At 37.5% G+C, this 13,506-nt stretch overlaps 1 protein-coding gene across 3 annotated transcripts in view; it reads left to right on the forward strand.

The window, feature by feature from the left end:
* The window catches only part of ADAM17 (ADAM metallopeptidase domain 17), a 44,325-nt gene that overhangs the window by 16,509 nt on the left and 14,310 nt on the right, over nt 1-13,506 (forward strand). The window contains exons 4-10 of one of the 3 annotated variants that reach the window (XM_061433344.1): nt 725-813; nt 3,082-3,250; nt 4,746-4,879; nt 7,208-7,297; nt 9,179-9,292; nt 10,809-10,953; nt 11,067-11,155. In XM_061433344.1, coding sequence (XP_061289328.1) covers nt 725-813; nt 3,082-3,250; nt 4,746-4,879; nt 7,208-7,297; nt 9,179-9,292; nt 10,809-10,953; nt 11,067-11,155 — 830 coding nt within the window. Of the gene's footprint in view, nt 1-724; nt 814-3,081; nt 3,251-4,725; nt 4,880-7,207; nt 7,298-9,173; nt 9,293-10,808; nt 10,954-11,066; nt 11,156-13,506 lie in introns of those variants that run through there. The other 2 variants (XM_061433345.1, XM_061433346.1) reach the window with 2 other exon arrangements.

The following is a 13,506-nucleotide window of genomic DNA, read 5'->3' on the forward strand; positions in this document are numbered from 1 at the left end:
GGGGAGGAGAATGGGGTGGCAAAGAAGTTCTATTGTTTGTCTCTTTTATTTGAGCTTTGTAAATCTGGAAACAGAAGCATGCAAACAGGAGGAAATGGATATTATCCAGCATGTGATTACTGATTGGGTATTTTGATCGTACAGTAGAGTTCCTCTTAAGTCATAGGAATTTAACCTCCTTTTGTCTCCAGGGAAGGACTGTAGACTTCCCTTACGAGATTGTAAACAAGGAAGATGGGATCATAGATCAATTATTTTACCTTTTATCATGTATTTATTTAATAAATTATATTAAACAAGCAATTGCAGTTTACTTCTGGAAAATTTTTCTGCAATAAGAAAAAAAAATAGCCCTAAAATACTCAAAAAGTATAGTTCCAAACCTGTATATTCTAGATCATGTTTTCTGCCTCCTCTGTCTTACCCCAGAGTAGGTAAAGTTATTCCAGAAGAAAATTTGTACTTTCTTTTGTTTTGTAACACACTCTAGATAATTCTCATAGGAGACCTGAGGGAAAGAGGCCAGTTTCAGATGACTAGAGTTGAGATTCCTCCTCGGGAGTGAGAATACCCACCCACTTTCTGGGCCTGTCTTCCTTAGATCTCCATGGTGCCTGGGCGCATTACACACTGTAGAAGGGTGTGGTTGATTTTTATCGACAGTAGTGCATAGTTTTTTTGGCTTAAATTTTTTAAAATAATGGCTATTTTTTTTTTTTTTAAGGTGAGCCTGACTCTAGGGTTCTGGCACACATTGGAGATGATGATATTACAATAAGAATCAACACAGATGGGGCAGAATATAATATAGAGGTAAGTCTGCTTGTCAATTTTTTTTCAAGGAGCATATGTCTCTTATTTTTAGAAAGCCATTTCACAGTTGTTTCAGGAAGAAAAAGGTCTTTAATTACACTTCTTTTTTCCTTGTATTTAAATTTTATTTTTTTAAGACCAGAAAAATAGATGAAAAACTTTTAAAAAACTTATCTAAGATACTGTCATAGGACGCACTCTGTATTTTTAAGTACAACAATTGAGAGAAAGTCACATGCGGGATGGATAATAGAAGAGGAAACTTTCTTTCCCTCCTCTTTTCTTTATTCTTTCTCTTAATAATCTCCAAAGGTAAAGCTTCTCAAAGATGAAAGGGAAATCTCTTTCCTAGATGCTCTAGAAGTACGTGGTCAATAAAAGATGACAGTTCATAGTCTGAGAAGTTAAAAGATGAAGCTATAGGACACTCAGGCTCTGACCACTCTTTCACTGAAACCCTAGCAGTTGAAACCAAGCCCAAAGGAGCCACGTTTGTGTGAGACACATCACTGCATGTCAGATACCGGTTCAGAAAACAAACCGTTTGCTTCTGATTTGTGGATTGAAGTGTTTTCTGCGTCTCTAGAGAATACTCTGGAACATGAACACATGTTCTCTGAGGTTGCCACAGAAGGGAAACAGCTGGAGAATTCCACAGGGGAATTTTATGGGCCAGGCTTAGAAGTGGCCTGCGTCACTTCTGCCCACGTTCCAGAACTCTTGTCTCTGATCTGCCTACAGAAGAGGCTGGAAAAGCTAACCTCCTGTGCTCAGAAAGATAAACAGTGGGGGGAGTGTTTCAGAGCATTGTTTCTGCCACAATGCACATGTTTGCTTATTTCCTTAAGATCATCTTTTCTTAGTCCAAAAATGTGTGCATTTAGGACCCAAGTTGGTGATGGTGGTTAGTCAGTTAGTTGTGTCTGACTCTTTTGACCCCCTGGACTGTAGCCTGCCAGGCTCCTCTATCCATGAGATTTCTCAGGCAGGAATACTGGAGTGGGTTGCCATTTCCTTCTCCAGGGGATCTTCTGACCGAGGGCTTGAACCCATGTCTCCTGCATCACAGGTGGTCTCCTGAATTGCAGGAGGATTCTTTATTGTTGAGCCACCAGGGAAGCCCTAACATCCAAGTTAAATTTTCTCAGATTCCTCACTTTTCCAAATAATTCCCTTTGGGACAGTTAGGAATTCTGTTTTTATTCATTCGTCTCTGTTTCACCAAGTACAAAAATGATCATAATTAACATTTTCCTGTGAAATGGTCACTTAAAAGTAAACTCATCAGGTTTGTTGAAGGACTTTAGCATGAGATTAGTGATTTTTAAAGTGATCAAGTGGTTTATTACTCACTTAGAAGTTCGCTGTCTGCTTCCCACCCCCAACTCTGCCAGCTCTAGGAAATCACTAATCTATTCTCTGTCTGTTTATATTTGTCTTTTTGTTTCCTTAGATTTGCTTGGTCAACCCATATAAATGGAATCACACAACATGTGATCTTTTGGTGTCTGGCTACTTTCATTTAGAATGTTTTTGACGTTCATTCATCTTATAGCATGTGTCAAGTACACCATTTCTCTTTATTGCCAAATAATATTCCATTGTTTGGATATACCACATTTTGTTTGTTGATTCATCAGTTGGGTGTTTGCATTGTGTCTACTATTTGGCTGTTATGACTAATCCTGCTATGAACATTTTTGAACAGGTTTTTATGTGAGCTTATGTTTTCATTGCTCTTGGGTATGTAATATACTAGGAATGGAATTGTTGGGTCATATGGTAACTCCCTTTTTAACTTTTTATGAAACTGCTGCACTGTTTTCCATAGTGACCGCAGTTTACATCCTCAGCATTTTACATTTATTGCGTTCTGTATTTCATATTCCATTCTCATGAGCAGTAGATGAGGGTTTCTCCACCTCCTTGCCAATTGTTGTTACATGTCTTACTTGTTGTTATATGTCTTTTTGATTACAGCTATTGTAGTGGATATGGTGTCCTTCAGTTTTTGATTTTCATTTCCATGATGGATATGGAGACACCAGATGCACAGATACACAGACATAGCATCTTTTTTTGTATGAGCTGTCTAATTCTGATGAGACCAGTGTCCTTACAGAGAAGAACTTGGTCTTGAATAGTCAGTTTACTTAACCTGGAAATGAATGTTACTGATATCTAAAAATAGGCAAAGAATGGTATAAGAATTTAATAGTTAAGCATTTTTATATTTTCCATCTCAGTTATATTTGTTTTCTATTTTAGCCGCTTTGGAGACTAATTAATGATACTAAAGACAAAAGAATGTTAGTTTATAAATCTGAAGATATCAAGAATGTTTCACGTTTGCAGTCTCCAAAAGTGTGTGGTTATATAAAGGCGAATAATGAAGAGTTGCTTCCAAAAGGCCTGGTAGACAGCGAGCCACCTGATGGTAAGATGAAAAACATACATTTCAAATAAAAAGCAAGCATAACAGCTGTTTTCAGTAGGGGTGGTTATTAGTTGATTTAAAAAAAAAAGAACCATGATTATCAAGTAACTATAGTATTAATTTTGGCTTAAAAATAGTTTTGTTCAGGAGAGATCAGGTATGTTCAGGGTGGTATGGCTATAGACAGGAAACAATATTGTTCAGAAATTTCTTAAGTTACATTTTTTTTGCCTGTAATAATTGAAAACACTAGAAAAAAGATTGGGGAAAGGGAAAATTGAATAATCTGAGGAAAAACATTTTCATTAGCAGGTATTTAGAAATGACAGAATAGTACGGTGAAAAAACAATCTTCAGATACGTTTATAAGCAATCAGTTGGTAGCAAGAGGGGTATGTTTTGTCTAAAAGAAGATTAGCAGCCCTGGGACAGATGAATTTAGAGTGTTTTAAAGATCGTCTACCCATTTATTGCTGTTTTATTTAAAGATCAAGTTTTTTTAGAAAGATGGTAACGATAACCCTGTATGCGAGACAGCAAAAGAGACACAGATGTGTAGAACAGTCTTTTGGACTCTGTTGGAGAGGGAGAGGGTGGGTTGATTTGGGAGAATGGCATTGAAACATGTATAATATCATATATGAAACGAATTGCCAGTCCAGGTTCAATGCATGATACAGGATGCTTGGGGCTGGTGCACTGGGATGACCCAGAGGGATGGTACAGGGAGGGAGGTGGGAGGGGGGTTCAGGATGGGGACACGTGTACACCCATGGCGGACTCATGTTGATATATGGCAAAACCAATACAATATTGTAAAGTAATTAACCTCCAATTAAAAAAAAAAAGATCAAGTTTTATTTTGTTTTTAAATTTTTTTCTGGCCATGCCAAGTGGCCTGTGGGATCCTAATTCTCTGCCTAGGGCTCAAACCTGCACCTGCCACACTGGGAGCGCGGAGTCTTAACCGCTGCGCTGCCAGGGAAGTCCCTCGCTAGTTTTCTAATGTCGGAGTATCTGGATATTTTTGCTGTTACTTTAGTTAATTTGTAGACTTCTTCTAGAAAAAAATGACACCTCCATAGTCGAGCAGTAGATAGGTGGTTATTGTATTCTGTGAAGTACTTTTACACTTTTCCTTGTTTTTGAATTCTACACTTTTTTTAAACTTTTTTATTATTACTGTTTTTTTGGCGGCACCACAAGGCATTCGGGATCTTAGTTCCTCAGCCAGGGACTGATCCTGCGCCCTTACAGTGGCAGTGCGGAGTCTTCACCACTGGAATGCCAGGGAAGTCCCTTGAATTCTACAGTTTGAAAACCTCATCCTTAATTTTCACTTTCCTTTCTCCAAATTTTCTTGTTCAAATATTGTTAAGGATACTGAGCTCAAATAATATTTGTTTCAAAAATATGCTAGATTTAAAAATTTGCTATAAAAAAACTCCTTGTTTTGGTGAATTTTGATTTAATAGTGCATCCAAATTCATATTAGAGCTTGTTCATCGAGTGAAGAGACGAGCTGACCCTAATCCCTTGAAGAACACGTGTAAATTATTGGTGGTAGCAGATCATCGCTTTTACAAATACATGGGCAGAGGGGAAGAGAGTACAACTACCAACTACTTGGTGAGTATTTGAAATTGGAGGATGTAATGGGCAGAAACATTCCTTAGGTGGGCAAGTGCCATTTAAGAGAAGACTGCTGTAATTTGAAATGTCATGAAATGAGATCTGTTTCAGATGGTTTGAGATTCCCTAGAATATTTGAGGTCTATCACCTGAGGTTCTTAACGTTATTTAAACAATAATGCAGTTTGATTATTGTTAGTTGTTAGATGCTATTTTCAAATTTTTGAAAACCGTTTTACCTTCCAACTAGGCTTTTCTGCACATCAGAATTTTCATGCATATTATGTTTAAGGAAAGTTCATAACGTAGACCTTCTGTCTTTATAGACCTGAACCCTGTGAAAACATCACTGCTGTGATGACACTGGTCCCCTTGGTGGGACATATGGATGTATACTCCAGAGTGGGGGGAAGAGTATCTGTATGAACTTGTGTGTGCTCTTTTTGCTTATATATGTCTATCAGAGGGATTGGTCACTTAGTTTGTATCATGTAAAATATCTAATCGTTAGACGGTAACTGGGTGAAATAAATGGAACTGTAGTGTTGTAACTGTAACACAGAGATTTGAAGGCAAGATTACAGAACCACTGATGCTGGATTTTTCAGCATTTACTATTGTCATTTTAAAAGTCAAAGGAATCATATTTCATTGACATTTTTTATCAGTCTGACCTCATTCCTCGTGATCACTTGGCAGTGACTGAAATGACGTTGAGGGAGTTAAAGAGAATGTGGCTATTCATTCTGTAGTGCTAGAGCCCAGTGCAGCAAAGCCGTCTTTCTCCTCGCCTTGCTGGCCCCATACTGTGCGTTTTTTGTGCCCTTCTTTCCGTTGCCCTCCATGTCAAGTAATTTTATTACGAGGGTAGTAGGAGTAGTGTGTGAAGTCACTATAGGTCTTGTTCCTAAGTAAGAAACTCTTTCTTTTTAAAATTAATTTGTTTATTGGCTGTGCTGGGTCTTGGTTGCTGTGCGGGCTTTTCTGTAGTTGCAGCGAGTTACTCTCCTGTCGGGATGCTTGGGCTTCTCATTGCTGTGGCTTCTCTTGTTGGGGAGCATAGATTCAACAGTTGGGTGCTCAGGTGTAGGGCTCAGCTGCTCCACAGCATGTGGGATCTTCCTGGATCAGAGACTGAACCTGTGTCTCCTGCATTGGCAGGCAGATTCTTTACCACCAAGCTACCAGGGAAGCCTAGGTATTCTTTCTTGAGAGGCTTCTTTTCTTAGTGTGGGTTTTGTATTAGGGGCTCTTAGTTTACTTCTTTGTTCATTATACCAGGAATATGAATATAATGAAAGGTCTTGTCTTAGAAATTGCATTTCTCTTTTTCTTTTGGCTGCTCTAGGTCTTTGTTGCTGAGTGTGGACTTTCTCTAGTTGCGACTTGCAGGCTCTAGAGCATGCGGGCTTCAATAATTGTGGCACACAGGCTTAGTTACTGGGCAGCATGTGGGATCTTCCAAGACCAGGGATTGAACCCGTGTCCCTTGCATTGGCAGGCAGGGTCCTAACCACTGGACCACATGGAATTCCCAGAAATTGAATTTCTTGGTCTTAGAGTTACCATAAGCAAAGAACAATTTCTTAGACCTGTAACATGCTTCTCAGTTGCCAGAACAAACCTCATTTACCCAGTTTGAACAGTAAAGTCTTCTCTTAAGGAAAAGATAGGTAATGCATATTTTGTTCCTACTGTAGTTTGGATCATACTTGGCTATTATACTGTCCCTCCTCCCTCAGTGATCTCTACTCTGCCTCTCCCCCTACCCCCATCAGAGGATGGGAGAGAGGAGACATGGTGAGACCTCACTCCTGTTTCTGCCTTGTGCTTGGGTGCTGAACTTTGCCTAGGGAGGGTCTGGGATAGGGGTGGTGGTGTGTGCCACTGCTCCTTACTACTTTCTGAAGGATTTTTTTTTTTTTTTAAGTATGTGGCAAGAGATGGAGTGAACAGAGTACTTCTTTGGGCTATTTTAGGTAAACCGACTATTAATTTTGATTTCCATAGTTGAGTGGCAGTTTTTAAAAAAAACCCATTACTTGATATTTCCATTCTTTATGCAGGTGATTACCTGAAATTGGGGGTTAATTGTGCAACTGCTTTATTCTGGTAACATTTTAAGTTTGAGGCTAGGAATAATTTCTTTGATAGAACTGTCAACGTTAAGAGTAACATCCTAATGTCAGTTTTTTTACTTGGTGAAACTTTTACAGTGGTATTTAAATTGATTTTTTTTTTAATCCCTGAAGAACTTATATTAGACCACAAAGAATGGTAAAATATACATAATGTCTTTCTCTTACTCTCTTTTTATACACACAGATAGAGCTAATTGACAGAGTTGATGACATCTATCGAAATACTTCATGGGACAATGCAGGTTTTAAAGGTTATGGAATACAGATAGAACAGGTATTTATCAATGGATGTTTGTTATAATGTTCAACTAAGTTGCGTGGTATAAATATTTGTCACTTGTATTAACAGCCCAGAAACTTATCTTCTACTTTAATCATGAATTAATATTCTGATATGTCAGTGATTTTTATCTGATAAACTTAAGTGTTTTGATACTATTTATAGATTATGAAATACTCTGTTCTTAGGCTTCTTTTAGGCAGGAAGCCTTCTTATGCTACTAAGATCTTTCCTTTTTTCTGAATTCATGGCCTTTTTTCTTCTGTGTTGCTTTACTTTTGATTATGCTTAATGTCTTTAGTTAGAATTCTAACACATTGTTGAAGCCTTAGAAAATTCATTCAACAATGCTATGTGTATGTTTTCAAGGCATTTATACATATAGAACCATTAGATCTCTTTTCCTAAGAATCTTCTGAGTTCCTATCTGTTAATGATGTCCATCACTGATGTATTAATGTCATCCTAATTATATCACGTAATAAAAATTGTTCCAAATTGATACGACTTGTTATTAACAAGTATTCTGAAATTGGTTATTACTTTGGACAGATATTTTGACATGTAAATTAAGGAAATTATCTCTTTTATCAGGTTGTTTGTACTAAAGTAGCCATATTACAGGTTCTGTAGTGTAGAATATAGAGAACAAAAAGAAAAAAGCTTTTGAAGTCATGTATCATACTTTTAATAAATGTTACACTTTTATAGTACTTGTATAAAACTAAGAATTATTTTTCCCTTTTCCATTTTCTTTTACTCTTTTGCATTTCCTTTTTAAAGTTTTTATTTGAATAGGTAATATATACACATGGTACAAAAGCCAGTGAAAAGTAAGTCTCCTCAGCCACCTGTTGTCAAACCAGTTCCTTTCCCTAGAGACATCCATGTCACTAGTTTCATCCACATCTCCCCAGAGATATTTTATGCATGTATAGCATGTGTTTGTCTGTGTCTGGTACGTTGTACTCTTTTGCACCTTGCTTTTTCATTTCATGAATATGTTGATGATTATCCCATTATGATACAATAAAGGAGTCTCACTTGAAAATAGCTGCAGCATATTTGAATTTTAGCAGACCAATAAATAAAGCTGCTTTCTGCTTTAGGAATTTGGAACCCATTTGAAAAAAACTAGATCTGGTAGGAGATAAAATACCAGCTTCTTTGCTGATGATAGGTGGTTGGAGAATGTGGTTTAGACGTGCAGTCACAGTGGTCTCCCACCTGGTTCATCCCAGAATGGATCTTGATCACCCAGTACTAGAGCTTCAGAGCCCACCCTAGTGAGTTCACCACTTGGAGGGTGGGGGCAGACTGCAGTATCCCCTCTGCAGGCAGGCAGATATGGAAGAGATGCCAGAAACAGTGAGCTGAGCATGACTTTGTTCCTTTCTGCATTAGCCTTTGGAGAGAAACCAACATCCCCCCCTTTTTTTTTTAAAGTAGGATTAATATGAATTTGCTATATGTATAAGGAAAAACTCCTTTTTTTTTTTTTTTTTTTTTGCTCATATGTCTGTGGTGTGCAGAGCTGTACATCTCATTCTTATCTCTGAATCACTGGAATAAATGATTTTAGGCTCATGGAACCTAGGTTTTAATTTTTTCCAACTAAATAAAGAAGAAATAAAAAGGAGCACACTTATAATTTGTAAATCATTCTTTGACATATTTTTCATACCATATTGCTTCTCAGTTTGTTTTTAATCATTGGATGTTAGAATTGAAGAATTTTATGGAATTTTGACTCTAAAACTTTTTTTTTTTTTTTAAGAATGGTCAATGGTCTTTTTTAGTTGAAACAATGCAGTATTATTTTAATCTTGTGAACTTTTCTGAAGTGTTCTAAGTGTTTTATCTTTTTAAGTATAGATTCGCATTCTCAAGTCTCCACAAGTGGTAAAACCTGGTGAAAGGCACTTCAATATGGCAAAAAGTTACCCAAATGAAGAAAAAGATGCTTGGGATGTGAAGATGTTGCTAGAGGTAGGTCATGGAACCCTGAGTGTGATACTGTTTAACACCATTCTGTGATTTCTAAAAATATGGGTCATGTCTGTGTTAATGAGGGGATGTCTTAGAGGTGGTGAGCACCAGGGTCAGCACACCCCAGCTGATCCAGTGGTGACCTCTTCCCCTGTTGCTGGGCAGAAAGCAAGGTGGAAAGAACTGAAAGCGAAAATTGCTAGAAAGCAGTGCTTCTTAATGGTAAAATTTCTGCGAATCTAGTGAAGTAATGGGGCTTTAGGAGATAAATGGATATCCACCTTATTCTGAATAAATTTCTTATACATGATTTTGTTAGTTCAGGTCTCTTTGAAGCTTATTAGTAGATCTCTGAGGTCAGTAATTACTAAATGGTATAAAAATGTATTAGATGGTAGAGGTGTAATGTGGAGATCTGAAAGTACTCTAGGAAATTTTAAATTTCTGTGTTTTTATTCTGGTAACTAAGGATAACATAAATACTGTATGCCATATGGATTCTTGTCCTGACAAGATACAATTTATCATTTTTGTCCCCGGGTCTCTGTCTATGGGCTTCCCTAGTAGCTCAGATGGTAAAGCATCTGCCTGCAATGCAGGAGACACAAGTTCGATCCCTGGGTTGGGAAGATTCCCCTGGAGAAGGAAATGACAACCCATTCCAGTATTCTTGCCTGGAGAATTTCATGGACAGAGGAGCCTGGCAGGCTGCATACAGTCCATGGGGTTGCAGAGTTGGACACGACTGAGTGACTAACACACACGCTGTCTATACCTTTGCTTTGTTGTAAAATGGCCTTCTGTGAAGTGATAGCATTTATCTTCTGTGTTGTTAATGTGTTAGCTTCCCATGGCTGCTGTAACAGATTACCGCAAATTTAGCGGCTTAAAACAGCACTTTGTTTATCTGATGGTTTCTAGGCTTAGTCCATGCACAGTGTGGCTCATCTGGATTCTCTGGTTAGAGTCTCAAAAGACTGAAGTGAAGTCAGGTTTTCAAAGCTTGAGGGGAATTAAGGCTGTTATTAGTTTGAGATCCATAGAGTGCTGTATCTGTGTAATATTACTTAGCCATGAAAAAGAATGAAATTTTGCTATCTGCAACAACAAGGATGGATGTATAGGGTCTTATGATAAGTAAATAAGTTAGAGAAGGATACTGTGTGATACCATTTATATATGCAATCCATAAATACAGCAAACTAGTGAATGTGGCGACAAAGAAATACTCACAGATATAGAGAACAAATCAGTGGTTACCAGTGGGGAGAGGGAAAGGGCAATATAGGGGTAGGCGATGAAGAGGTACAAACTGTTACGTATAAAATAAGCTACAAGGATATACTGTACAACACGGGAATATAGCCAGTATTTTATAACAACTATACTTTGGCTTTAAAAAAATGTAAAAAAAGGCAGTTGTACAGTATAGTAGTATTCTGGAATATTTAGTTGAAACCTGTCTTGGTCTGATGTAATTGTTAATCTAATTAAGAACACTTTGTTTTTTTAAAAGCAATTTAGTTTTGATATTGCTGAAGAAGCATCTAAAGTCTGCCTAGCACATCTTTTCACGTACCAAGATTTTGATATGGGAACCCTTGGCTTAGCTTATGTTGGTTCTCCCAGAGCGAACAGTCACGGAGGTGTTTGTCCAAAGGGTAAGTTTTCCATTTGTTGTATGAAATATGTGGGAATAGCAAGGTGATTGGATTATGATATAATTATGTCATTATAATTATTGAACAAGCCATTTGTTTTTTTTTTCCTGTAGCTTATTACAGTCCAATTGGAAAGAAAAATATCTATTTGAATAGTGGTTTGACCAGCACAAAAAATTATGGTAAAACCATCCTTACAAAGGTATGTTCTTCAAGTTTTAAAAGAGTAGATTTTGAGTTTATTGTAGTGGGACCTCAGCAGTTAAATATTTATGTAGATATCTTTTTAAAAAGTAATGCATACTGTTCTTTGTCTCTGCCTAAACAGATATATATTTTTAGTGACAAATACGAAAAGTATAAAGAAGAAATATTGTCAGCTGTCAGACTTCTTTTGAGACCAGTTGGTATTATTGTTTTTCCTAAAGACATCCTTTCTGGAGCCCTTCATCTGCAGCTCCCGATAAAGGACTGCTATCCAGAACATATAAGGAGTATACTGAAAACTCAAAAAAACAAACAACCCAATTTTAAAATAGGCCAAAGATCTTAATAGATACCTCACCAAAGGAGATATACAGATGGCAACTAAGCATAATGAAAAGATGCTCAGTACTGTATGTTATTAGGCAGTTGCAAATCAAAACAAGGAAAGCCTGTTATAAAACTAATAGAATTGCTAATATCCAAAGTAGTGATAATACCAAATGCTAGTGAGGATGTGGAACAACATAAATTCTCATACATTGCTGGTGGGAATGCAAAATGGTATTAATACAATCGCTTAGGAAGACAGTGTGGCAGTGTCTCAGAAAAATAAACATACTCTGGTGTTACATTGGACTCGGCACCCTTAGTATGTAGTCAAAGGAGTCCTCACAGAAACCTGCCGGTGGATGTTTATAACGGCTTTATTAGGATTGCCAAGACTTGGAAGCAACCAAGATGTCTTTCTGTAGGTGAATGGATAAACAAACTGGTACATCCAGATAATGGAATACTATTAAGCACTTTAAAAAAGAGCTATCAAGTTATAAACACATGGAGGAACCATAAATGTATATTATATATATTTTTTGGAGGCCAGGGATGCTGCTAAACCGCCTATAATATACAAGACAGCACCACCACCCTCTACAAGCACACAAAATAATTGTCTGGCCCAAAGAGTCAATATATTATTAAGTAGAAGAAGCCAAGGAGAAGGCAATGGGAACCCACTCCAGTACTCTTGCCTGGAAAATCCCATGGGCGGAGGAGCCTGGTGGGCTGCAGTCCATGGGGTCGCTAAGAGTCGGACACGACTGAGTGACTTCACTTTCACTTTTCACTTTCATGCATTGGAGAAGGAAATGGCAACCCACTCCAGTGTTCTTGCCTGGAGAATCCCAGGGACGGGGGAGCCTAGTGGGCTGCCGTCTATGGGGTCTCACAGAGTCAGACACGACTGAAGCGACTTAGCAGCAGCAGCAGCAGCAGGAGACAATCTGTTTGATTCCATCTATATGACATTCTGTAAAAGGCAAAGCCATGGGGGCAATAAAATGATGAGTGGTTGCCAAGAGTGGAGGGAGGGATGAGTAGATGGAGTACAGAGGGTTTTCTTTCGGGTGTTGAAACCGTTCTGTATACTTTAGTGATGGATATAAAACATTATGTGGGGACTTCTCTGACAGTCCAGTGGTTAAGATTCTGCCTTCCAATGCAGGGGGCACAGGTTTGATCCCTTGTCAGGAAGCTAAGATCCCACATGCCCCATGGCCACAACACCAAAACATAAAACAAGTAATACTGTAAAAAATTCAATAAAAACTTTAAAAATAGTCCACATCAAAAATAATTTTTTTAAAAAAGAAAAGACGTTATATGTTTGCCAAAACCAATAGAAAGTGCAATACAAAGAGCAAACCTAATATAAATTACGGACTTTGGTGAATTAAAAAAAAAAGTGAAATGGGATGAAAGAAGAAAATATGATAAGCAGTTCTTAAAATGTTAGTCTGTTTTTTTGAAGTGGATTAGAGAATCCACTAATGAATTTTTCCAAAGCATAGTATGGAATTACTTCCCCATATTGAACCTTTGGAATTTGAATATTTTTTGCTAAAAACGCAAAGTTTGCTTTACTACCATTTTAATATTAACACATGGAAATCTTCAACACATTGGTTTCAGAATTGGGACTCTTCGTTTTAAAAAAATACACAGTGTCTTGTAAAAATATGTATAGATTATTTTCATGTCCATGGAGTGATTTCCCCCCTCCCATCTCAGGGGAAAAAAAAAAAATCAGTAATTTGTTATCTCATGCAGTTAAATATGGGAAATTTTTTAGCTTTACTGGCTAAATTTACCATTCTATTCAGATAGAAATCCTCTGGTGATCTGATAGGTTCAGTACAACCAACCCTTCAACTGGATTCTGAACAAAATTCTGAACCTCTAGGGCTAGGTCACTGTCACTGGACAGGAATTCAGTCACTGGGATAAGGAACATTGTTTTGCTCTTCTTTAGTTGTCTAGTTTTAACCTTCCCACCACACTTAGATCTAA

The sequence above is a fragment of the Bos javanicus genome, chromosome 11, assembly GCF_032452875.1.
Source record: "Bos javanicus breed banteng chromosome 11, ARS-OSU_banteng_1.0, whole genome shotgun sequence".
NCBI lineage: Eukaryota > Metazoa > Chordata > Mammalia > Artiodactyla > Bovidae > Bos > Bos javanicus.